Source organism: Falco punctatus (assembly GCF_963210335.1).
Source record: "Falco punctatus genome assembly, chromosome: 1".
NCBI lineage: Eukaryota > Metazoa > Chordata > Aves > Falconiformes > Falconidae > Falco > Falco punctatus.
Genome location: NC_137580.1, coordinates 66151173 through 66176633, shown reverse-complemented (window position 1 = coordinate 66176633; position 25461 = coordinate 66151173). Strand labels below are relative to the sequence as shown.

Below are 25461 nucleotides of genomic sequence, written 5' to 3'. Positions count from 1 at the left end.
AGTGGCCCTGTGATGCTCCCTGCTGCCAGCCTTGCTGTCCCCACACAGGGAGACATGGGCTGGGAGCTGTGCTGGTGGGGCCACAGATAACCGCCACGGCCCTACCTGGAGGTCAGTAGCCGCTGGCTTCTCTCCAGCACTTGCTCCTCCCTCCTGGCAGCTGCAGCGGTGACAAAGATTGCTGTCCCAGCCAGCCCTGCCTCTTCCCTTTTCCTCGCCATAAAAACACCGTGAGGCCCCGTGTCTCCTCATCCTCCACCTTCACCCTCCCAGTGCCACCCTCCTGTCGTCACCCTCCCGGCATCACCGTCCCAGTGCAGAGCGGCACGGTGTCAGGTGAGCCAGGTGCCTCGGCGCACCCTGTGGGTGCCCTGCCCACGCTCGGCCCTTTGGAGCTGCACGCCACGGGGTGCGGGGTGGTGGGTTTGGGGTACTAAACCTTCCCCTGGGCTGGGGGCTGCTGACATAACCCCAGGGACCCGGTTTCCTGCTCCCCTAGGGTGCTGAGCCGGGGGGGGAGGTGCCTGCCTGGGTGATGCCAGCACCTCACTGGCACCCCCAGCCCCGGCTGGGGCATGAGGTGGGCTCCTGCCCCTGCAGACGGGACCCCTGTCCCCATCGTGGGTGTGTAGCGGAAGGGCTACGGTGACCTTCGGTCCCTGAGATAGTGGCGTCACCGCCGCGCCCCAGGCAGGCGGCACCGGGTGCCTGTGCTGCCCTGGTTGGCGGCTGCCCTGGCAGGGTGAGGGGTCCCCCCTCGCTGGCCAGCCCTGCCACATGTCCCCATCCCCGGCAGGATGGCTGATCCCAACACCTGCCTGCGGCAGCCCTGGCTCATGGTGCATGGCATCCCCATGGTCAATGCCTTTGCCCACAACTGGGAACGAGTTGACAACTTCCAGAGCCGCCCTGAGGACATCGTGGTGGTCACCTTCCCCAAATCCGGTGAGCAACCCCAAGCCCACCAGACGTGGCAGTGCCAGGTGGGTGAGGGTACTGTACGGCTGGGGACTGCTGTGGGGGGGTGCAGCATGTCAGGACAGAGCTGTGTGGGATTTCCCTTCTCCCCCACAGCGCCTGGTTGAGGCCCAGGGGGTTGTCGGTGCTGAGCACCCCAGCGCTGCTCTGGCCACCCTCTAGTGGGTTGTTTTCCCCAGGTACCACCTGGGTCAGTGAGATCGTGGACATGATCCTGCAAGGCGGTGACCCTGAGAAGTGCAAGCGGGACATTATCACCAAAAGGGTGCCCATGCTGGAGTTCTCTGGCCCTGGGGACATGCCAGCAGGTAGCGGGTGTGGGGGCTTGGCCACAGGCACCCCAGCAGGGGCTGAGCCCAGGGGGACTCTGCCAAGGGCTCGCTGGGGATGTGCTTTGCGGTACACCAGGGACGGACCTGCTGGCCACCATGCCCTCACCCCGTGTTGTGAAGACCCACCTGCCTGCACACATCCTGCCTAAATCCTTCTGGGAAAACGGCTGCAAGGTAACCCCCAACCCTGGTCTTTGCCCTGGGGGCACTGCAGCCTCCCTGTTCCCGTGGGGCAGGATCCCTCACTGCTCCCTCCAGCACCCTAAGTGGTGTTGTGAGCCCTAGGGGTTGGAGCATCCTCCTGTTGGGGGGCCTGGGGCTGCCCCTTGTACCCCATGGCCCCTCTGCAGATGGTCTATGTGGGGCGCAATGCCAAGGATGTGGCTGTATCCTTCTACCATTTTGACCTGATGAACAAGTACCAGAAGCATCCTGGGACGTGGGCCGAGTACCTGGAGGAGTTCATGGCTGGCAGAGGTGGGACAGAGCACCCATGGGTGCGTGTGGGGGACCCTGTGTGGTGCTGTCACCCAGTGACACTCCCTAACTTATTCTCCCCATGCAGTGGCATATGGCTCCTGGTACGACCACGTAAAGGACTACTGGGAGCGGAGGAAGAATCACCCCATCCTCTACCTCTTTTATGAAGACTTGAAGGAGGTGAGGTACTGGGGAGGATGGTGCTGCGGGGTCTGGGGGGGTGGCAGGAGGGGTAAGCATCAGTCTGCATCCCACAGGACCTCCGTCGGGAGATTGTCAAAGTGGCCCAGTTCCTGGGGCGGGAGCTGCCAGAGGCGGCGCTGGATGCCATCACCCAACACACCTCCTTTGAGGTCATGCGGGACAACCCCACCACCAACTACAGCATGGTGCCCTCCCACCTCATGGACCACAGCATCTCCCCCTTCATGCGCAAAGGTGAGCGGCCTGGGGGGCTCCCGGTGCATCGTCCCCCCTGGCCTCCGCTGAGCCCCATCTTGTCCTGTCCCAGGCATCACTGGAGACTGGAAGAACCACTTCACTGTGGCCCAGAGTGAGCGTTTCGACCAGGACTACGCACAGAAGATGTCGGGCACCAGCCTGCGCTTCCGCACCCAGATTTGAGATGGTGCCGTTGCATGCCCCCCCAGCCCACCCCCCCAGCCATGCCCTCTCGCAGCAGCTCCAGCACTGCCCCAGCCTGCCTGCGTCTCACCAGCCTCCCTGTGCCAGAGGGACTTTTGCAAAAAATAAAAGAGTTTTATTTCTGCATCTTCCTCCCAGATTTGCACCCATATGAAAGCTGCTGCATTGCTACAAAGTGCTGCGGAGCCTCACCCCACCTCGCATCACCCCAGTCCCACGTTGCCTGCTCAGGACATGTGTAAGCTATGCCTGTGTGGCTTTTTTTGCCCTCCAAAAAAAGCCAGTATGCAGTATAGAGAGGTTTCCAGCACAGAACAAAAGTTGTTAGCAGCTCCCACATGTGCATCTCTACCATGGCCACAGCTCACACAGGGTCCCACATCCACCACCTCCTACCTCAGAAACCTTCCTGCTGATGTCACGTGTTGGAGCAGGGGGGGAGCAGAACAGGGCAGAGCAGGGTGATGGCCATGTCCCCATCACTACTGGGGCCATGTGGAACAGATGAGGTGAGTGCGATGGGGACAAAACCAGCCTCAGTTTGGTCAGGAGATGGACGCAGCCTGGGGAGCTTGGGACCAGTCCTTCCACCTAGGAGCAATGAAGCTGGAGGCAAAAGGAGGATTTTGCCAATTGCTTTTGTGCTGTTCTGCTCCCAGGGACCTGCAAGCTGCTGTGCTGTGTCAGTCTCCCCACAGCCGCGTCACTCACCAGGTATGGCAGGTCCCCCGGGGATGGGAGGAGAGGGTCCCCTCGGTGTGGTCGGAAAAACTACAGCTGAAGGGCACACTGCAGTGCGCGATGCAACTAGGGCGCTGGAACAGCATTGCTAAAAGCCGGTGCTTTTAAAATATCTGGGTTTATGCCAAGTTCATTTAAGAAAAGGAAACTGCAAACTGGATGGTTGTTGGGTCCCAGTTCCTCAGGTGCTGTCGTCTCCTGCCCACGTTCATCATCCTCTCTTCTTGCTTTTGGTACACAGGCACGATGAACATGCCTGCAATCTAGAGGAAATACTCCTTGCTTGTAGGCACAGAGCATCTCTGAAGATGCAATTTCTTTCTCAGGAGTGGGTGAAATATGCCAAAAAAAGATTACCCGCGACCTGGGGGACAGGTGCAGTGACAGGGCTGCAGTCAGGCACAACCCAGCACTGAAACAGGGGCTATCCCTCGCAGCATCAGTACAAACAGAACTGAGCCAGAGATCCCAGAAGAGGAGACAGTAAAAATAATCCAGGTAATTACAGACAGGAGTAGAGATACCTGAAGTGGCTCGTGGTGGCTTCAGCCACTTCTGTCACACAGTAAAGGTGCCGTATAGGAAAGCAGCTCCTGAGTCAGATGTGGTTCCCTGTGTGTGTTCACTCTGTAGTTTTGTCTTGTACAAATGTGCCTTTGAAACCCTGACTCTTGTGACATCTGCCCTCCCCTGGGAATTAGCTTCCCTCTCAACAACTTACTTTTTTTTTTTTTTTTTAAAAAAAATAATGTCCTTTACTTCATGCACTGGGTTACCACCAGCAATTCATCCACGTTGATCTTCCCCATCCTCTGGGACTCTATAGGCTTTCCTCGTAACAGCTTCTCCAACTGCGTATTTTGAGGCTGAAAGCGCCTTAGTGTATTCAGGCACCGGATTTCCTCTGCTGGTTTGTCTCTCAGCCTCTCCAGTTGTGATGTCTTGCTATAGGAATTTCCTTTCATTAACTCCTGCTGTTTTGACTTAGCAATGTGTTTTGGCCTCCCTGCTCTTGCCAAAGATGACTGCTCCTCTGCTGTCAACAACTTGTTCCTCTGTAATTTATTCCAGGCATTTTCTTTCCTCCCTAAATCTCTTGCTTACCTCCTTGTTGCTGCTTGGATACAAAGCCAGGCCTTCCAATTGCCCCTGCTTTGCTCCTTAGATGTTTCCATTTGTGTGGAAGTGCACAGAATTTTTTGTTTTCCCGAAACATCTCTGGTCTGTTAGATGACTCTCTGATGACACCTCTTTCCTCTTCATGATTCAGCTCCTGTGAAATGAATAGGGCATCAAACATGCTTCAAGAAGTGCTTTCATTCACTACTCTCAGTGAGAACCAGGGTTTTTTTGTATTTGTACCCTTTGTCCCTGGGCTCAAAGTGCAATCCAAACAGCACCTGCCCTTGCTGCTGTAGACACAGTCCTTCTTAGCAGCTGAAGAGATGCAACATAACCAGCTAGAGGAGGCTAAAATGCTGTGCCCCAGAAGTTTTGTGTATACACAGACTGCTGAGACTCCAGGAACAAAACCAGTATTTGATTATGAGGCCAGAGGAGGGATTGCAGAAGTAACTTTGCCCTTAAAAGCACCATCTAGCAAATCAGGCCAGGATGAGTGCAGCTCCCTCGTAAATGCTCTTGTAAAACCAGGACTTTGAATCCCTTGATATGAGTGCAGTGCCTCTCTTCCCACTGCTCGTTGATGCCGAGGTGTACACATGGTAGGTGACAGCCCTGGTGGGGACAGAGGAGCTTTCCTCCTGAGGGCTGCACACAGATGCCTGGGAGCAGAGCCATGGACCACAGAAGGGATTTCCTGCTGGCTTAGAGGCAGCAGAGCAGGGGAAGTCCTTGATGCAGTAAGATACTGTAAGAGTGGCCAAGGGTGCTCCCACTTTGCATGCAGAGGCCCAGACATCCCAGCTGATGACATCCAAAGCAGATAATGTTCCTCTCTCACTCCTCCAGCCTCAAAACGCCCCAGGCATGGGATACAGCACCCCCAGCCAAAACCCCACCCACGCCTCCTAGCGCAAAGAGAGGAGGAAACACAAGCCTATCCTGGTGAAATACCCCCAGGGATGAAATGGCACCCCCCACAATCACTAGGTGAAGCCCAAGTCCAAACCTCCAAACCTGATTTCCTGGGAGCAGAGGGGATGCCTCTATTTGCCTCCCAGACAGATGTGCAGAAACACTCCTCCATGCTCCAGTCAGCAGCAGACGAGGTGCTCCCCTCTGCACCCCAGACCGAGCTGGGATCAGCTACAAACCTGCACTATCAGAGGAAAAGCAATTTCTGCCTTCCCTGCATGCTGAGACACAAGAGGAGTCGTGGTCGCAGGCGGTGCTGGCGGGGAGGCTGTCCCGAGGATGCGTGCCGAGGCCAAGGTGCGGACTTCCTACGTGGATATGCCTGCAGGGAATAAGTGGCAGGTGTATCGCTTGTGTACCAAGGCCCAGCTACAAACCTCGTGCTAGCAGCTTCCAGTGTCAAACAGCAAAACTTCTCTCCTGCAAGAAACAGTGTGGCTTAGGGCCTTGAGCAGGCAGCATCCGAGTAAGAAAAAGTTGTTTCTGATGAATATCCCTGGGCCAGATTAATTTCCCCTGGCCCCTGCTCTGCTTCCCAATTTATTTTTTGGATCAAGAAGCCAACAAGGAGGCCAGGGAAAGGCTAGGCATGGACGTGTGAGCAGCAAACACACAAGAAGGTGGGAGGGAGAGAGCAACTGCTCCTTTCCAGGCTGGTGGGCCATCAGATGAGCCCCATCATCTCTGTACCCTCAGTACTTGCAGATTTCCCCATCTCCATAGCACTCAGCTTTCCCCTGGGGGTCAGACAGATGCTGGCAAGACAGGGGTGTGCCATATCTGCAGGCAGCTTCAGCAGGTCTCTGCTGCTGCACCTCACTGTAGAGCTGGCAAGGGCAGGGCGCAGCACCTCTTCACCACCAAAATGCACAATTCCTAGCAGGGACACAAAGCTTACCCTGGACCTTCTCTCATTTCTCTTTTTTATTTTTGCTTTCCAGACTGGAAATGGCTCCAGCACAAGCCACCCTGGTATCTGTATGTTTGCGTGCCAAGGTACCCCTGCAGCATTGCAACAATAGTGAAGAGAGTTCATAAAAACTTAAACTGAATCAGTAAGAACAAATGAAATGCTATAAACCTAGCCTGTGGTGGTTTTGTCCTACAGCTGCAAGGCAGAGGTATAAAGACACAACTTAGCTGAGAAAAGTGGTTATGGTAAGGCTATTTCAGCTCATTAACTTTTGCTGGAGTTTCCCTATTAAAGCTGGGGATTATACGGGAGCAGGGGTTTTACTGAGCGCTTGAACATGTGCCTCTGCAAAACTGCTCAGTCCACTAACTTGTGGTCTGTACTCAGGGATGAACCAATCTTGATACCTTGATGTTTTCCCCATCCAGCCTTCTCCCGCTCCCCCCCCCAAAAAAAATAATAATAAAAAAAGATAGTCAAGACTGTCAAGTCTGCTTTTAGTCCAGAAGCTGCTTTATTGCAATAACTGAAAGGCAAATCACAGAGTCACGTAGTGCTCCTCAGGGAAAAATCTTCCAGTTTCTACCCTGGCACTGAATTTTTGAGGTGCTGGCTGGCATCAGGGTTTTCTGGAAATAAAGGTGCCATGTACACTGTAACCCTCATTCAGCAAAATGGTGAAAAGTCCCGTATGTGGAAAACATTACTTTGTATTGCCTAACTTTTGCTCGAGTCGCCCTTGCCTCGAAAAGCCTGTTGTTATTCAACAAGGCTGGTAGTTGCATCAGCGCCTGCAAGTATTTCAGCTTGGTAATGCTAGATCAGACACTTAACACCATCCGCTTTCTTCAGCCTCACTTTTCTCTCATTTGCTGGATTTTGTCCTTTAATCCTTTCAAAATGCTGACCTTCTCTGCATTAAGAATAATCTGATATTGTCTTTAAAAGCTGGCCATGGAAACAAGACAAATTTAACTCTCTGTTTCCCCTAGTAATAGCTCTCATTTGCTACGGAGGAATTAGTTACTGAGAGGTTAGAAAAAAAAAAACCACCACGAAACCAAGCTCCCATCTGCCCCAGGTCACATGAACATAGCCTTTCAATAGTTGCTGGAAAATGTTTAACTTTCTTCTAGGACTTACTGTAATGAGCTAAATTAGATTGAAAAAAGCTATTATCCTGAATACAAAGGTGTATGGAGAGACTATAGTGACACTCCTGCCTGGAAGGCCAAACTACTGTTGAAACATACTGGCATAATTGCCCTGAATTCTGAGAGTTTAGAAAAAGTCAGGTTGAATATTATGGACAATATTTAAAAAACATAGAGGTACCTCTTTAGATTCCTATGTTTTCAAGTCATTAAAAACTTGTCTAGATCTCCAGAATCAAGATCCACACACCAAGCACAGGTAACATGCCAACTTTTGAAAAACTCTGCAAACAAACCACATGATTTTCTCTTTGTTCCTGTGGACAGTATATAAACAAGTCTATTACTTAACAAACAGTTTTGTTTTGCCAGATGGGACCCTAAAGGGAGTGAAAAATCCTTTTTAGCAGTCAGACACCATATTTCTGAGCTACAGGAGGCAAAGTCCTTCTGAGAATCTGGCTCTGTAAATAACATTATAATATATCCTAGCATGGGAAAGACCATCTTGACTATTAAATTACTGGAGCATAACAGAACAATGAATAATCTCAGCATACATGCCCTATGATCATCCCATATTGTATTACTTCCTCCTTTTGAAAAGTCCAATTTAGAGCGTAGCTTATTTAAGCTTCTTCTGCCCAGTACCCAACCTCACCAGAGCATCGCCAGCACAGACGAGGTGAGCAGCAAGAAACAGAAGCAAACCAGTGTTGCAAATCGCATCTTGCAACTCAGAGCATGATGCTTCTGTACCTTGGAAGACTGCACTAGGTAAGAGGTTTTCTGCAGCATGGTTGATATTCATTCCCTAAATTGTGTTGGATCAAGTGTATCGTTACATGCATGGGTTTTAGTTGTCGTTTTGGCGCCCGACGGTCAAGTGCTCCTTCCAGGACACACCACTTTACATTCAAGCACCAACTTTCCAAGTGACAGCCCCCCCAGAAAACGTGGGGTTTGCTCTGAGAAGCACCTTTAGGGGCCAGGAGGGCCCCAGACCCGTGTTTAGATACCTGAACTGAGCCCACAACATAGCCAGGTTGGTGGTGATGTGCCTGACAGTAGCAATGTATTAAGACTTGTCTAGGAGCAGTCAGAAGACACCTGTCACATATCAGAACAAACTACATGTTATTATTGGCATTATCATCACTCAGATGAAGGGTTTGCTGCCTTCTCTCAGCACGGGGAACACCAGCACTCCTAACATCTCACCCTGAAAAAGGATGCTGCTTCCAAGTCAGCCACTTAACTGCACCCTGGGGCTTCTCCTTCGGCCTGCCTCTGGCATCACTTTCATGGCAGCGATGTTCCACTGCTATTCATGGGAGCAACGCAAGTGATTTGTTTCAGTAACAGAACTGGCACCCAGAGGACTGGCTCACTTGCAGTTTCCTCCGTAAAGATGCACCAACTTGAATTAATGGTGAAGCCTGGAGAGGCAGTAACTCTCTGCAGGGGCTGGGGCAGGGCTGCCAGTAATTTGTATTCTTTACCAGTGGGGACATGGCTGTAGAAGGGTTGAGGAGGCTTAAGGATGCCTACAGTATAATTTGCCATTGCTAGTCCCATCATAGGTGTCCCTCCACCTTGTGTTGGCAGGGCTGTTGCCCCAGGTCAAGCAATATCTTCAAGAAAGCACTCCCTGTAGCACTGTTGCCTGTCAGCTAAGTAAGCCCCTGTGCTGCTTCTGGAAGGAAAAGTGGAGAAAGAGAAATATATCTTTAAGTACAGGTAGTTCTTCTGCCATTAGTAACAGAAACATTACAATATACAGATACCACAGCTGTTGCAATTGAAAACAGGTATTTTAAAATCAAATGTGTTCATACGTTCTCCAGTAAATCTCAGTATTTCTCCAGTGCTGGCAGCAATGACACTCACTTGCTAATACAGTAAATCTGCCAGCATTTCCCGATACAGTGATTACACAGCTAGAAGACACCCCCTGTTATTTGCTTTTATTTCCTTGTAAAGATTCCTCAGGAAACCTACAAAAAAATATAAAAATTAAAGGAATAAATCCTTCTTGTGCAAAGGGAGTAGTTTGAAGGCAGATCTTTGACAGCAGTGAAGATTGTTTTCACCCTGCTAAACCAGGGAAAGGAGCTCCCTTGGGTGGGGGCGGGGAAGGGTAGAGTAAATCATCAAACATTCTGTTCTATCTTTTCAGACCTGAGACCAAACGTGGGTTTTAAAGGCCCCACCTGTGCAACAGCAAACTCTTCCTTTTGCTAAAAGTGCTAGTGAAAAGCCATCAAGCAGAACACACAGGTGCAGCACTCCTAACTGGAAGGGAAAACTCCCAGGCTATCTAGCCCTTAATCCTGCCATGGCCACAAAAGCTATGGGGTCTAAGAAATACCTCCAGCTGCTCCTTTTTCAGGTCGCTCTTCTAGGGCCTGTCTTCTGTGGGAACATGTTGGTCTGGCCAACAGAAGGCAGCCACTGGCTGAATGTGAAGATAATTATAGAGGAGCTCATCCGCCGTGGGCACAGCATTACCATCCTGGTATCCAACGCTTCCCTCTTCATTAAACCCAGGGCTGAGGCCACTGAGAATTTTGTGGTCTATAACGTGCCCTTCAAGAAAGACACCATTGAGAACCTGATCGAGGACGTAGTGGCCCTGTGGCTGAATAACAGGCCAACCACCCTGACCTTCTGGCAGTTTTACAAGGAGCTTGGAAAACTGTCCAAAAACTGGCACCAGATGAATAGGCTAATGTGTGATGCGGTGCTAACCAACCGAGAGCTGATGGCCCACCTGCAGGGCTCTGGCTATGACCTGCTGCTGTCAGACCCTGTGACCCTCTGCGGGGACCTCCTGGCTCTTAAGCTGGCCATTCCATTCGTCTACTCGCTGCGCTTCTCCCCAGCCTCCACTGTGGAAAGGCACTGTGGCAAGATCCCAGCTCCACCGTCCTACACACCTGCAGCCCTGTCTGAGCTCACCGACTGCATGTCCTTTGGTGAGAGAATAAAAAATATCGTGTCTTACCACCTGCAAGACTACGTTTTCCAGAGCTACTGGGGTGAATGGGATATCTACTATAGCAAGGTCTTAGGTAAGCCTTCTGCTGCTTCACTTCTCCTTACACCACCTCCTGCCTCCCAGCCTGCAGAGCTAGGAGCCTGGCAGGGTCGCAAAGTCAAGGTCTGACAGAGGTCAGCAAGAAGTTTGTCATTCAGTCCCTATGTGGAAAAGGGAATGAGCTAAGAGCATCCATCAGCTGCACCCGCCAGCTGTCAGGGTGCTGTGCTGCTATGCCGTTGCATCGAGACAGGGAACAGGGGTCATCCCAATCGATGGACTTGACTTTTGCCATAATTATTTTTCATGTGGAGGCTGAAACAACTTCCACACCATATAGGGCCGTCAGCAACGGAGTTCACTTTACACATTTCCCCCTCCAATGCGCTTGCACAGAAAGCAGTCAGAAACAGAGATGTTTTCCCAATCCAGAGTATTGTAACAAGGAGGAGGGAGCTGGTGAATTACGAGCCAGCCCTGGCACCCTCAGTACCAATACTGAAACGCATAGTGGCTTGTAATAGAGACTTTATTTATGCCACTGGCCATATAAAACCAATCCTCTCTGCAGAAAGCAAGTTTTATTTCAAACAGACCTTCTACGCACAGCAAACAGTGAAAGCAACAAATCTTCCTCTGCAGGCTTTTCTTCTGGACTGTTTTGAGTGAATAGGTAGAAAAACGTATTTATTTAAATATTAATCACATGTGATCAACATGCCATGTTTACCAATCTCCCACTGAGCTCACGCAAAACAGCACTTGCAAATCTCTCAGAGTTCAATTGCCTGCAAATACCTGCATGCTGCAGAACTCTACGAGTACGCCCAAACTGTTGTCATGCGCACAGCAGATGAGGTATCTCAGCTTTGTTTCTCACAGCCCAGCTGCCCCTGTCACCCCCATTTTCATCCTGGAAAGGATGCTCTAGGCAGCACGGAAGCTGTAGCAAAAGCCTTGCACAAGAATATTAGGAAAATGTTGCGTAACAGAGCTGGGCAGAAGCCCGGTAATAATGATTTTTCGTGCAGTGAAGAGGACTTAACGTTACTTCTTAACTGCACATCAGAGGGTGACCATAAAGGGAACTGTTTAACAGATTTTCTGGTTCAACTTATAGTGCATAATGGGCACCTAGTGGCAGGCAGGAGAGCCCACATCACCACCTACCAGCTCTGGCCTCCTGCAGTGCACACTCTGGAAGAGGCGAGTTCACATGAAGACAACCTGTGATACGGCAGTTGTCGTATGCTTCATTCATTTTGAGACCGACTTTTTAGCTGCAGCCCTGGATCACCACCTGAAGTGCCCTGTAAATGGACATTCAGTGGCTTTATAAAGCAAAAGGGTGCCCATGCAGTGGGTGAACATCTTTGCTGCATACCCAGCTGTGCTTCCAAAGAGCCAGAAGAATGAAAGTCAGCTCTTCTACCAAACAAATAACATAGAGACTATAGTCAGACAGGCAGGAGGGCCAGGATGACCAACAGGGCACAGTCCTCACTGGAGCGAGCCCCCAGGACTGACAGCTCTCCCCTCTGCTCCAGAGGAACCACATCTTCCAGCTTCGGCAAGGTGTTTACCACCAGATGGTGCCAGCTGGTCCCAGTCAACTTCTTCCCCCGGAAAACATGCCATTATGCAGGACTGGACTTCATGCCAGCTACCTTGGCTCCCTGCCCTCTGGAGCAAGGCAGCGTCACGCATGCCCAGCCCAGCCCGGGAGCACTGGGCTGCCGGTGAAGGAAGGCGCGGGGGCACTGCCACACAGGGCAGGCTATGGCTGGGAAGGAGGTGGCAGTGCTGTGGCTTCTGCCTGGGCTGGGCTGGGTGTCTGGGGGGAAGGTATTGGTCTGGCCAGCTGACAACAGCCACTGCCTGAACATGGAGTACATACTCCAGGAGCTCGTGGTCCGGGGCCATGAGGTGACTGTGCTGCTGCCTTCATGCTTCCTCTTCCTTAACGTCACACAGCCCTCACCTTTCCAGTTTGAGGTGGTTGAGGTGCCGATCACCAAAAAAGGAGATGGCTACGTTATTGGAAGATTTTTTATATTTTTGGGTTTACCAGGAGAAAGTGCCACCTGTCTGGGAAAGCATTTACAAGATAGTTCAACTAGTATTAAAGCTGGAGAACATAACCAAAGTAATTTGTGATGAAGTCCTGAAGAACAAGGCACTGCTGGAGAGACTGAGGGCATCCACCTTTGATGTCCTCTTGGCAGACCCACTGTCACCCAGTGGGAAGCTGTTTGCCGAGAAGCTGGCTATCCCCTTCATGTACACCATCCGGTTCTCCATAGGCAACACGCTGGAGCGGCTCTGCGGGACACTCCCAGCACCTCCTTCCTACGTACCAGCCACACCAAGTGGCCTAACAGATAGGATGTCCTTCCTGGAAAGGCTAAAAACCATCTTCATCTACACTGTGCAAGATATCATGTATCATTATGTTCTCTGGGGAAGCTGGGATCAATACTACAGTGATGTTTTAGGTAAGGCTGCTCTTACTTCCAGAAATTACATCTGCTGTACTTGGGGCACAAATTAGGAACCAGACAGCCCTGAACCCACTCTCCTTCCTCCAAAATTCCTGTGTCAGGTCAAACAATCCAGGCAAGTGCAAATGTTACCTGTTAATTCTGACCTGCTACACTAGTACAACAAAGTTCGTACAGGTACTTCTAGGATAGGTAGAACAGTGCTAAAGCCACTTGAAACAGAGCTCATCAGTCATATTCATAGATTAATCACGACAAATACTAAGGACAGCAAAATAATACTATACATCCTCCAAATACTAGCACTGAATTAAACCTTTTGAAGTAGAAATAAAAAAACGGTTTTGGAAAGCTATACAATATTACCTTTTTTCCCCTAGCACCCTTCTTGCTTGCTAGCTTATCTCAAAATGAGAGAGAATGGCCTCATCTGGTCTTTTAAAGGACTGGGAGAGCAGCTGGGCCCCTATTTGCACTGTTAAAAGGCCCTCAGCAGAGACATGGTTCTTTGCTTTTTTGAAAGTGTCCAAAAGAAGTATTACAAGACAGCTGTATTTATTTGTAAGGTTTTTTTTCTTTTTAAAATAATAGTTGCATAATTATTTTCACATTTTTTCTCTAAGTTATTGTTACAATGCTTAAAAGGAAACAGGGCAAGCATACATGCATTGATGGGGCAGATAAAATGGACAGTATTTCAATATGAGGCTCTCCGTGTTTTTATTTATATTTTGCTATTAGGGTGTAATTCTGCTGAGAGAGCTAAGTTGTTAAGATATCGTACTGTTAGTACCTAGCTGTGTGTTTACTTGTGTTCCTTATCATGTTTGACAAAGACTAGAAAACACTGTGCTGATAGAAGCATGGTTTGCTGATCTGTTGCGTAAGCCTCAGATCTGCTTGGATCTTGTGGTATCTTTTTTATTGTTAAACGTGGGGTTTAGCATTTAAGGCTCCATGTGCAATACCTGTTTTGTTAGCTGTGTTAGCTGGTCTCTACCCTAACTGTGATACACTTTGATCTGGAGTGTATCCAGTCCTGAAGGAGGTGTGAAAGCAAGGGGCAAGCATCCCAGCTCCTGCAGAGTACACATGCACCTTCTCTTTCTCCTTGGAAAATCTTCTTCAGGGTTCTTATTATTCTAGCTGTTTTCCAAGAGCTACCTAAAGGCTTTTTCAAGTGATGAGGTTAAAGTATGAAAACCCATTTGCTTAACTGTCAGTCTAGTGAGGAGAGTGTAGGTGGTGGTGCTGAGCTCCTGGAGGAGTGCTCAGGCGCTGTTTAGACTCAGTCTGAGCCTCATTTGCTCCCTGCTCAGGAGATAGAAGCTGCCCGTTCTTGTCCCTGAACACACCAGTAGCCCAAAGCATCTCCACTACATCTTCACGGTACAGTCAACAGGAGAAGTCAGGTCTCTTGTCTTGGTGGCGTCTGTCCTGAGTCTGTGATGTGGATACACTGATGCCAGTTTGCAGCATCTTCCCAAGAGAAGGCACAGAAGCACCAAAAACACAGGGCAAAACCTGTGCTCCTCACCTCCTTCTGCTTCTGTCCTGGGGTGGCCTGATGCTGGAGTCTTCTCTAGCAGGACTCTGTCCTTCCAGTGACAGTGCTGTGTCCACAGCGTCTGGTTATAGAGGACAGAACCAGAGCACCCTGCGGGCTAGTTGTGTGTCACTGCAGGACATTTTTGCACCTAAGAAACGAGGAGATAAAAGTTGTAACCAGCTTTACAGGTAGGTTGGTTCTTACAGGGCAAAGAAGCAAATCTAGGGCTATAGTCAAGTTGTAAGCTGGGGTTCATCCTGTAGCTGTCAAACACGTCCCATGGGCTGCTCGTGTGCTTTCCCTAGCCCGAGCTCCTGCTCGGTACAGGAGTGTCTATCTTTACCTTGAATAGCTGGTATGAGGGTATACCGATCGTGGCTGGAGTAGAACTGCTTTTCCTCGTAGTAGCTTGCATGGGGCTGTATGTTGGATTTGTGATGAAAACAGTGTTGATAAGATAGGGATGTTTCAGTTACTGCTAAGCAGTGCTTACACAGCATCAGGGCTTTTTTTGCTTCTCACACTGCTCCTCTCAGTGAGTAGGCTGCGGGCGCACAAGAATTTGGGAGGGGACGCAGCCAGGACAGTTGACCCCAACTGACCAAAGGGTATCCCATGCCTGTGATGTGCTCAGCAAAAAAAGCTGGGGTGGGGTGAAGTTGCCAGGGCTGCTGTAGCTCAGGGACTGGCTGAACATTGGTTGACTGGTGGCGAGCAATCGTTTTTTGCATTACTTTTTTTCTTGGGTTTATTTTTGTGGGTTTTTTTGCTTGTTACGCTGCCTCTGTCACAACCCATGATTTTTCCAACTTTGGCTCTTCCTTGTCCCTTCCTACTGAGGAGAAGTGAGAGGCTCTGTGGTGCTTAGCTGCCTATCCAGACTGAACTGCAACACAGGGAAAGGGCTTCTGGTCTGCGCATGCTGCCAAATGTACTTTGTGGTGAGCAGTAACAGGAGCTGCCATCACTTTGAGATCAGCTGTGGTGCTGTAGGAGACTCCAGAACGGGATTTGCTGCTTGCCCAGTCCGCCTATGAGTGTTGTGTTCTGACATGACCTTTTGCCAAGCCTGGCACCAAGTGGTTGTCACTTTTATTGGCTGGCTCTGAAGTGTTCGCACACTGGAGCAGTGAACTACTTCCAGCTCAGTCAGACCGGAGTTGTATATGGACTGCTGAGATGATGGGGTCAAGGTTCCTCTGGCTGCTCTGGGCCTACACATGCTGCTGGAGTGCCGGCTTTTGTGGGAAGGTGGTGGTCTGGCCCACTGATGCAAGTCACTGGATCAATGTGAAAGTGCTGCTGGAAGAGCTTGTTCTCCGGGGTCATGAGGTGACAGTGCTGGTGCCCTCAAGCAACCTGCTCATCGACTACCGAGACACCTCCTCCCCCTTCACCTTTGAGGTTCTGCAAGTCCCCTTTACCCAGGAGAGCCTGGATGCTATCATGGAGGACTTCCTCAATTTCTGGATGAATGAGATCTCTAATCTCACCCCCTGGGAGATCATGTGGAGGATGAAAAAGGACCTGGAAGTCTTTACCAATATGTCAAAGCAGACCTGTGACACCTTGGTGACGAAGCCTCAGCTGATAGCAAAGCTGCGGCAGGCCAAGTTTGACATTCTGATTGCTGACCCCCTGTGTGTAGGCGGGGAGCTCATAGCAGAAATCCTAGCAATCCCTTTTGTCTACAGCTTCCGCTTCTCTGATGGAAACGTGGTAGAGCGGCTGTGCGGTGGGCTCCTGTCCCCACCTTCTTATGTGCCTGCTAGCACAATGCGGCTGACAGACCAGATGTCCTTCGTGGAAAGACTAAAGAACTTCCTCTTTTACTTTTACATGGATTTATTTTTCTTGAAGTTTTGGCAAAATGAATGGGATGGGTACTACAGCAATGTCTTAGGTAAGGCAGCTGTTGAGTGCTTTCTCCTCTTGGATAAATTGTGCCTTTTGAATGTTTTGGGAGCTCAATGCTGTTGTCTCAGTATCCTTTCCCAATGGCTAGCAGAGATGGTAATTCCTTTTGGCCACTTGGAGGCTGTGCTTTGCCTTTTAGGTCTGGTCTAGCGTAACAGACACCAGTGCAGTTGTGCTCTAGTTCTTCTCGAGGATCTTTAGAGCACATAGTTCTGATTTTTTTCGGTAAGGATACTGCTGGTGAGCTCTTGCAGTGAGCTCTATGTCCACTTTAGTACTTTCAGAGCACAGCTGTTGCCTCTTCATCTTGATGACAGGCACTTCTACAATTAAGATGGTAGTAGATAAAGGCTGGAGGGCAAAATCATTCCTTAATTAAGTGTAAGGCACCGAAGACAGCTCCAGTGAAGTAGTGTTCTTAAAGTACATACATACATGAATTTTTTGTTCCAACCTAGTAAACTCAGCCTCGATTCAAAGTCTATTGAAGAGAACTTTTAGTTCAATGGACTTTGAATCTTGTGCAGAGTTATCTATGTTTAGGCAGATAATGAGTGAATAGCAAGTACAAGGGGATCTATTCTGTTGTTGCTCTCCAATCTCTTTCTGCACTTCCAAAGAACGCCTCTGTGCTCTGCAAATCAGTCCCTTTCCCCTGGATTAATTTTACTTTTTTATTTTTTATTTTTAATACCACATAAGACTTAATTACACCTTTATATCACTCTGCTTGTAACACAGGCTTAATTTTCCCTCCAGTAACTTTGTAACTGACTCACTGCTCTTTACTTTAAAAAAAAATTAAAAAGATTAGTGGTGTAAATTGTAACACTGATCAAGTATTATAAGAAGATGCCCTACAGATAAATTTTATCTTGCTACTCATTTTGCTTGGTTCCTGCTTGCATTAGGCTGGCTTTTTATCATTTACCAACACTTCCAACCCTTTTACTCTCCAGTTCCACCTTGTGGGGAAAATAATGCAAAGACAGCTTGCAAAATGTACTTGAGAATATATATTTTTCAAAATGGGAAGCTATAAAACAGTTTTATCCATTCTTTTTTTTTTTTTTTTTTCTGTAAATGGATTTCTAGAGACTTTGGATTTTGCAAAAAATGACATTCAAAGCATCTATGGCTTTGGAAAAAATTTCCCAGTATGTGTCAGGAGCTGACTCAGTTCCCAGGAGAACTAGGGATGGCTTTATTGTGTTTTATTGTAGTCTGACCAGTCACTGACTGAGCCACCATTTGAAAACTCCACAGAAATTAGTTAAAAAACTTTCCTCCTCCCTGATTGGTGATCATCACTTTGTGACTCATTTATATTTTATTTGGAACTAAAACTTCTGTGATTGTTCTCTTCCCCAAAGTGTATTTTTATCATAAGCACAGGTAATGAAGTCTTTCAGTGGTACAAGAATTGCACTTCTGTATCACAGAAACTCAATGCTTCCCACTTACTCTTCTATTGTTCCACGTTCATCCTGAAGGTTCAAAATCCTTTTAAAGATCATACTGCCATGTTTGTGGCAACCTGCCAAGGCCAAACACAGGACATGGCAAGGAATAGGCCCAGATTTGTCCGTATTTTCATTTCACGCATGGTTTGATAGATTACACTGACTGCGAGTGCCAAAAGACAAAGGTGTAAGGCTCCTGTTTTGCAATCTACAGCAAACAAGACTGGTCCCGTGCATGTTGTAAACCCCTTGTATCTTGTCCACAGGAAGGCCCACAACCCTGTGTGAGACAATGGGAAAAGCAGAGATATGGTTAATCAGAACATACTGGGATTTTGAATTTCCACGCCCTTTCCTGCCCAACTTTGAGTTTGTTGGAGGACTTCATTGCCAGCCTGCAAAGCCGTTACCAAAGGTATCCCAACTTTGTTCTGCTGTTGGTTGGTTGATTGTCCAGCAGAACAAAAACTGTTTCTCTCCCTGATCAACTGTGCGAGCCATGTCCTGCGAAAGCTCACTCTTAGAGAAGATGCTCTGCTGCCAGTGGGGAGCACAGAGATACTTAGCAATCTATCCATACTTGTGCAAATTGAGGGCTGAGTTTATAGCCTGCTGTCTTAGAAGAGGATAGCTGAGGGCAGCAGCAGGGAATACGGTTTTTGTTACAGGAAAAATAGGTGCTACCTCAGAGAAGTTAAATGTAAATTTTAATCCTAAGACACGGACTTGCAGCCCACAGTAACACTGAAACACCTGATGCAAAAAGGCACTGCGAGTGGTCAAATTCTTTTAACAAAATAGAGTCAAGATTTGCAGAAAGAAGCTAGTGATAAAACACTTCTTCTATCATTGCTTAATTTAAGAAATCTTAAAGGGAGTAAAATAGTCAGCACGCCCAGCCTACACTCTCTGTGAATGGCAATATTCTGGTGGAATATCCAAATCCCAGATGCTGATGACAACAACGTGACAAGCTCTGGTCTAGATTATCACTCCTGTAGGAGCCTTAGAGGAAGCAGGGTATTTTCAGTGCAAGCTGTCTGCTTTAAGAAACCTTCTAAGTCTCTTCCCACTCCCTTGTAGCAATGGTTGAGTTGGGGGAAATGGATAACCATTCTTTTCTGGATGCTATTGCTCCATTTCACGTGACACTAACAAAAAAGAGAAACAGGAAGACCCATTGGTCTGGTATGCAGAATAACTGGTTAGCAGCATGTGCTGTATTGCAAGAAACAGGAGAACTGGCTGACTAACAAAGTGCCAGCAGCTACTGAAATCTTGGATCAGGATGCTGAAAAACCCTGTCAGCTTTCAGCACTGTCCTGCAGAGCTATGAAATGCAAAGTACTTGTTCCAGCAAAATTCACAACCATGACTGACTATGCCATGTCTCCCAGGGTATGGCCCTCTCAACACCAGTGCCAGGATCCATTCCTGTGGCTTGTGCTCTGAAAGAAACATTTCCTGAAACTGTTTGACTTGCTTTCAAAAAGACAAAGCTTCTGTCACCTGTCTCAACTTGTCCTGCTCCTTCCAGGGGAGAAACTGTCTTGCACAGGGTCAGGTCTATCTTTGTAATGCCCTTCTGTCAGCTGAGTTGCTCATACACCATGATCATCTCCTTGATAAGCTAAAAAGGTTATGCTCTCCGTTCACAGAAATCTGTGTAATCTGCAGTGTGTAATTACTCTCTGTACGTCTTCTGCCTCTCCTAGGAAATGGAAGAATTTGTTCAGAGCTCAGGGGAACACGGCATTGTGGTATTCTCCCTTGGATCGATGGTCTACAACCTAAGTTACGAAAAAAGTAATGTGATTGCCAGAGCCCTCAGCCAGATTCCACAAAAGGTGCATTTCCTTTTGAGTCTAGAACAACTTGCCTCATTTTTGTCACTCCTGTTACCTTCAGCGAGCTTTTTACATTTGGAAGGCCTGTTTTTCATCTGCATCTCCACTGGATGCAGCACAGTCAGGGAGCTGGGCTGTGCAGAGAGGCAGGCTGCCGAGTCACCTCATGGGGAGTTCTGGCGCTTCACTTTCTCTGAACCAAATGACGTGGAGATGTGTCCACAGGCCAAAATATAAAAATCACTCTATGCAATTTTTATAATAAAACCACATAGAACCTATCAAAGAGCTAAACTGGAGCCAAAGCTATTTGAATTACTGCGGAAAGGTACATCGGTTTGAGGTAAAGTCCTATATTACATGTAATAATACACAGGGCATGTCACATGCACTATGTTTATCTTCATCTCCCTTGGTTCAAGGTCCTCTGGCGGTACAAAGGAAAAAAACCAGAAACTCTGGGCTCCAACACCAGGATCTATGACTGGATACCCCAAAATGATCTGCTTGGTGAGACTGATTCTATCTGGGATGCATTGCACCCTTGGAAAAACTGTTTCCTTCTTTGTTTTTCGACTAAAATGCCTTATTCAGGCAAAAGTACAAAGTTACCACTTGTGGCTACAGCCAGTTTCGCAGCTTAAGCAGCACAGGTTTGCTTTTGGGAGCCTTAATTTCCTAGCCTGCTTCTGACTTTAAGGTGAATGGCTGTACCAGAACCATGGAAGATCGAGCCAGGCTGTGAGGGGAGTAGGGAGCAGTGGCTAAAGAAGGCAGCGTCTTGAGCTTAGTTCTGAAGATGGATCTCTAAAGCAAAAGCTTCTGTCTTACAGAACTTGGTGGCAAGTATCTCGAAGGGCCAAGAACCATCTGCAGGCAGGAGTAAATACCAAAGTAGACATGTACTCTGGAGCTGGAATTGGCCTCTGCAGTTAATCTCCTGGGCTCATTATTCAAAATCTTGACCTGAGCAAGGCCGCAGCAGGGAGCTGTTGTGAATCTGACACCATGTGAAAACTAGAACTGCGCAACAGCAGAAGGGCTGAAGTAACTCTGGTGTAGTCTGGAGGAACATGCTGATTCACATACTGCATTAAAATAAATACGAATGTGTGAAAGCTAAGTGCATAAGCTCTGATGCTGATCCAGAGGTCAGGGCTGTTCCCTTCTCTAGCAGTGCACTTGTCCGGGTAGTTTGCAGTGCTCACGTCCCAGTCAGCGAACACAGTCTGCCACAGCTGCTGTTACACGTGCCATTCCCTGTTCCAGGCCATCCCTTGACGAAGGCCTTTATTACTCATGGTGGGACCAATGGGATCTATGAAGCTATCTACCATGGGATCCCGATGATTGGGATTCCCATGTTTGCCGACCAGCATGACAACATTGCTCACATGAGGGCAAAGGGAGCTGCGACCGAGCTGGATTTCAGCACACTGGAGACACAGGACCTAGTTGATGCACTGAATACAGTCATTAACAATTCCACGTGAGTTTTGTTCTTGCCTTATAGTAGGACGAGGTTATTAAAATTTTGGGCTGCTGATGTTAGAAATTCTGCTGGCTCTTCTGGGAACTAAAAATACTGCATAGTTAGTCTGGGTTTCAGATGAAAACCATCTTTCATTTCTGAAAATCAGCATTTCACAGAAAGGAAAGATCAGTAATTTGATTTTCATTAGACTATGTTTTATGAGCCCCTTGAGAAAAACAGTTCTTGGAAAGGCCAGAGCAGCTCTCGAGACAGTTTTCTGCTTTCTCTTCCTTGTTCTCTGCTAGTATAAATCCTCTGGAGGCTCTGGGTGACCATTCTAGTTGTACGATGTCTACTCTGTCCGTAGCCACAATTCTTACTCCTACCTGAGTTACCAATACCCTTAGGTTATGGTACCTATCATTCAGGAATTGGAGGGTACGGAAGCCCGGCAACTGGGATCCCTTGCTAAGGATAAAGCCATTGACAAAGGGATTGGAAAAAAGGCAGGAGTCCTCAGTCTTAGGCAGTGATTCCTGTCAAGACAGGTATCCCTTCAAGGAAGATCTTGAAAAGTCCCAAAGTAAACAGAACAACACTGATGGAAGTATCCAGTGTCTGATGGAATTAGCTGTGGTGGAAGTGCCCTATAACAACCTGGATGATGACCAGGCATCCAAAGCCCCAGATGAAATCCAGTGCACATGGCCTTCCCTACCAAACTCCCCCTTAGTTTTATGGCTAAACATGATGTGGGATGTCCGCCTGGTCAGCTGGGATCAGCTGTCCTGGCCGTGTCCCCTCCCAGCTTCCTGTGCACCCCCAGTCTCCTTGCTGGCACGGTGGTGTGAGGAGCAGAAAAGGCCTTTACACTGTGTAAGCACTTCTCAGAAATAACTAAAACACTCCCATATTATCAACACTGTTCCCAGCACAAATCCAAAACACAGCCCCATGCTAGCTACTGTGAAGAAAATTAACTCTATCCCAGCAAAAATAAGCACACTGTATTATACTGGAATAGAAAATGCTGCAAATGTTTCCATGTTGCTTTTTTTTAAAGGAGTATCTGGAATAATTTTGAATAACTTCCTTTTGCAAAAGATTGGCTTTCTCTATTACTGTTCATAACCTAATTTTATGCAGATCAGAGTAAACTGGGCCAGTTTACAATATATTTAAATAACAATGATCAAAGTGAAAGCAGGTCTCTCTACCTTCTTCAAGAGGACTGCCAGGTCCTGAATGGCTGAATGGCTTGTTTCAGGAATCCCTAAGAAATCTCCTTCGTTTCTTCTTTTTTCCCCAGCTATAAGGAAAATGCTCTAAGATTATCCAAGATACACCATGACCAGCCAGTTAAGCCCCTGGACAGAGCTGTCTTCTGGATTGAATTTGTCATGCGACACAAAGGAGCAAAGCACCTGAGACCAGCTGCTCACCATCTCACCTGGTACCAGTACCACTGCCTGGATGTTCTGGCGTTCTTGTTCACCTGTACAGCCATTGCTGTCTTCATTCTTGTCAAATGCTGCTTATTTTGCTGTAGGAGATGTGGCAGGATTGCAAAGAGGAAGAAAGAATAGACATGCTGCTCCCATCAGCGCTTTTTCTTCTCCTAGGCTGATTCAGCAAATTATTTATGCACATTCCTTAGTGAACAAAATTATTAGAATATGCTTTAAGCTGGGCATATTGTGAAGCATGCTGTTGAACCGGGTCATGCTAAAAAGCTGTTGTGGGACACAGCTGCTTGCTTAGCTGGAAAATTCCTTCTGGCCTAAATGACACTGAATTATAGTTGAATTATAACAGGTCCCTTGGGTATGTAGAATGGTAATTGCTGCTTTAACTTTTCAAATTCATTTTGGTGTATTTCATAAATTCAGCCTTCCCATGTGTGGTACTGTGGGTCCTTCAACCTGCAACTAGACTCCTTCCTTTAACTCTATCCTCTCCCAGGTTTGATTATTCACAACCAAAATGCCTGTCAGAAAAGTTCTCTCCCAGATTGGACAGTGAAGGTAACAGCACGGGCTCCTAAAAAGCACCCACCTGAATGGCCAAGATCATGACAAAAAGGGAGCTGCAAGTGGCTGGTGAAGCCTGTATCACTGCATTTTTACAAATGTACTGACTACTTGGGGGCTGAGGGGAGACCAGAGTCCTAAAAGCAACAGAGAAATTACTTTTCTGAGAACCATTTCTCTTTTTCACTGAAGTCTGGAGTCCTGCTGCACAGGCCATCATTCCAATGGCAACACTGTAGGGGTGTGAAAAAACACCTCTGTCAGGCACTTGCCTTAACCCCCAAATGCCTCCCACAGTAACTGATAAATGCAGGAAAACCTCTAGAGGTGGAACTTGCAAAGAAGTAACATCACACGTGGGAACAGCGCCAATGGTCATTTGCCTTGCCTGAAAAGTTGGAGGAAAAATAGCAACTGCTTTTGGCTCAGGTAAGAGTGGTAGTAAATGCAGCACTTGTGAAATTGTTCAAGGTGCACTTCCTGATGAAAGCCTACTAAAGCAGTGCTAGATCAGGCTTCGTGTTCTAAGTAAGGTTATTCCACTGCTGTGCCAGCTTACTCAGGAAAGAAGCTGCCCCAGTTTTAACTGATAATTGCTGTACTGTGGATGCTGCAAGAATTGTTTTCAAACAGAACAGGCTGAGAAAAGGTGAAGTTGTTTACATAACAAAATTCCCTATATTACTTTAACTTTTTTATTAACATTGGCAATAGTTTCAACATCTGCTTAAATCTCTTCATGCTACAACATTTACAAAAGCTCAAGCGAATTGTTTCCAAACTAAAGCCGGGTTAGAATAAGACTAGTGCTTCTCACAGTAACTTCTGGTACACTGTTCCTGTAGTCATGATGGAATCATATGCAGGAACATGCACATTGAAATATGCATAACGAACAGAAAGTGGAACAGCGTGACACTCAGGCCACAGATCTGAGACACTCTGCCGTAACTGTTCATAGAACTAGGTCCCTAGGCGCAGCTCCACAAAGCTTGATCACTAACAGACCCCATCATTCAGCTTCTGCCGGTGGAAGATTTGTTGAGATGTCTGGTTGCCAGAAGGCCAGCAAGCCTGCTAGCATACTGCATAGATATTGGTCAGATAGGGCTAACAAAGGACACAGGAAACAGAATAGCTCAGAAAAGTTGGTCAGAGAAAGTGCTCTGCAGTCACTCTAAGGAGGTACTTCTTTTCTGTAACTCACTCAGATAAATTTAATTTAGTACTGAATTCAAAACATAAAAAAAAGAAACCCAACCAACCTCAAAACCCCCCTATTCTTTCTAGAATCTGTATATAAAGATAACAAAGAATGAAGGTGGTCTGTCATGCATTTCTCCAATCAGACACAGTATGTGTACTGATTTTTGTAGACTGATCTAATCCTACTGCTAATAGGCATACCTCTCAGGGCACAGCAAACTGTTTTGAGGAACACAAATGTATGTTCAACTTGCAGTATTTAAAAATAAATCTCAACCTACTTGTATGTTGGAGGTCAAACTTTTTGCTTAGCACATGCAGATGTTTACTATAGCTGTGTAGACTAAAATATACAGAGCCCAAACTATTGCAGTCACATCTAAAAAACCACATGCTTTCACAACTGCCACACCGTGGCCAATCCTGTACAGCAGTTTATAAAAACAAATATAGTATTTAGCACTGGGGAATTGGAGGTCTTTGAAGCACATGCTACAAGCTAGCTTTGTTACATGAGAAGGCACCAAAGAAAGGTTATGAAGTCCACCGAGCCAGTGCTACTCATACAAGTTTTGAGAACTAGGAAATTGCCACTGCAAGTTTTTACTTTTTTTTTTTTCCCCCACAGTTTTACTGCTGTCATTTCAATTAAAATATTTCCTTTTTAAGAGAAGTAAAAAGTGATGCAGTAATCTCTACAAAGATGACATGGGGAAGAGTCTGGTTTTTGTAAAACTAACACAGCCCTGGGAGGCAGGTAGGATTATGGCTGAGAACAGCCTCTCAATAGCTTGAATATCATTTGATTAAGTTAAACATGTAGGGCCTTCATAACTCTGATTAGCTGCAGGAACTGTAAACTGACTACTTCACTGTGGAAACAGAAAAACAATTACCTTTTATTTCATCAGTCCTTTTCCCAAATTCAGGCTTCAGTTCAATTTTCACCTATGACAAAACCTTTAAACTACTTTTAAACACAAACACTTTCCTAGAACTGCCAGAATCTAATCAAAGCTGGCAAGCTTAGAAGACCAAGAAACCCGATCTGGAGTTTTAATCATTTCAATAGTTACCAATTTATTTTTATATAA

The 25461-nt window shown here is 47.4% G+C and overlaps 3 protein-coding genes and 1 long non-coding RNA gene across 9 annotated transcripts in view; 2 read left to right on the top strand and 2 right to left on the bottom strand.

Moving 5' to 3' along the window:
- Positions 1-192: 192 nt before the first annotated feature.
- LOC308064183 (sulfotransferase 1B1-like) lies at positions 193-3905 on the top strand. Its single transcript, XM_080388210.1, has 8 exons — positions 193-336; positions 797-945; positions 1158-1286; positions 1387-1484; positions 1661-1787; positions 1876-1970; positions 2048-2228; positions 2302-3905. The coding sequence occupies exons 2-8, from the start codon at positions 798-800 to the stop codon at positions 2412-2414; spliced, it is 891 nt and encodes a 296-aa protein (XP_080244336.1). The 5' UTR covers positions 193-336; position 797; the 3' UTR covers positions 2415-3905.
- On the top strand, positions 3050-24637 carry LOC308064144 (UDP-glucuronosyltransferase 2A2-like). 3 transcript variants are annotated; one of them, XM_080388122.1, is made up of 7 exons: positions 3050-3149; positions 6215-10414; positions 18077-18225; positions 19526-19657; positions 20080-20167; positions 20927-21146; positions 22441-24637. In XM_080388122.1, exons 2-7 carry the CDS (start codon positions 9679-9681, stop codon positions 22715-22717), a joined length of 1602 nt encoding a protein of 533 aa, XP_080244248.1. In that variant the 5' UTR covers positions 3050-3149; positions 6215-9678; the 3' UTR covers positions 22718-24637. The 3 variants fall into 3 exon arrangements, with proteins under 3 accessions (XP_080244248.1, XP_080244250.1, XP_080244249.1); XM_080388124.1 differs by lacking the exons at positions 3050-3149; positions 6215-10414 and adding an exon at positions 12291-12875; XM_080388123.1 differs by lacking the exons at positions 3050-3149; positions 6215-10414 and adding an exon at positions 14574-16333.
- YTHDC1 (YTH N6-methyladenosine RNA binding protein C1) overlaps positions 16548-25461 on the bottom strand; it is a 30215-nt gene continuing 21301 nt past the window's right edge. For 2 of the 4 annotated variants that reach the window (XM_080387989.1, XM_080387990.1), the window contains exon 19: positions 16550-18090. In XM_080387989.1, coding sequence (XP_080244115.1) covers positions 17861-18090 — 230 coding nt within the window. In that variant the 3' untranslated portion in view covers positions 16550-17860. Of the gene's footprint in view, positions 18091-25461 lie in introns of all 4 variants that reach the window. The other 2 variants (XM_080387991.1, XM_080387992.1) reach the window with 2 other exon arrangements.
- On the bottom strand, positions 18292-22717 carry LOC308064199. Its single transcript, XR_013928286.1, has 3 exons — positions 22582-22717; positions 22349-22440; positions 18292-18961 (listed from the first exon to the last, which is right to left on the bottom strand). It is a non-coding gene; the product is annotated as an uncharacterized lncRNA (long non-coding RNA).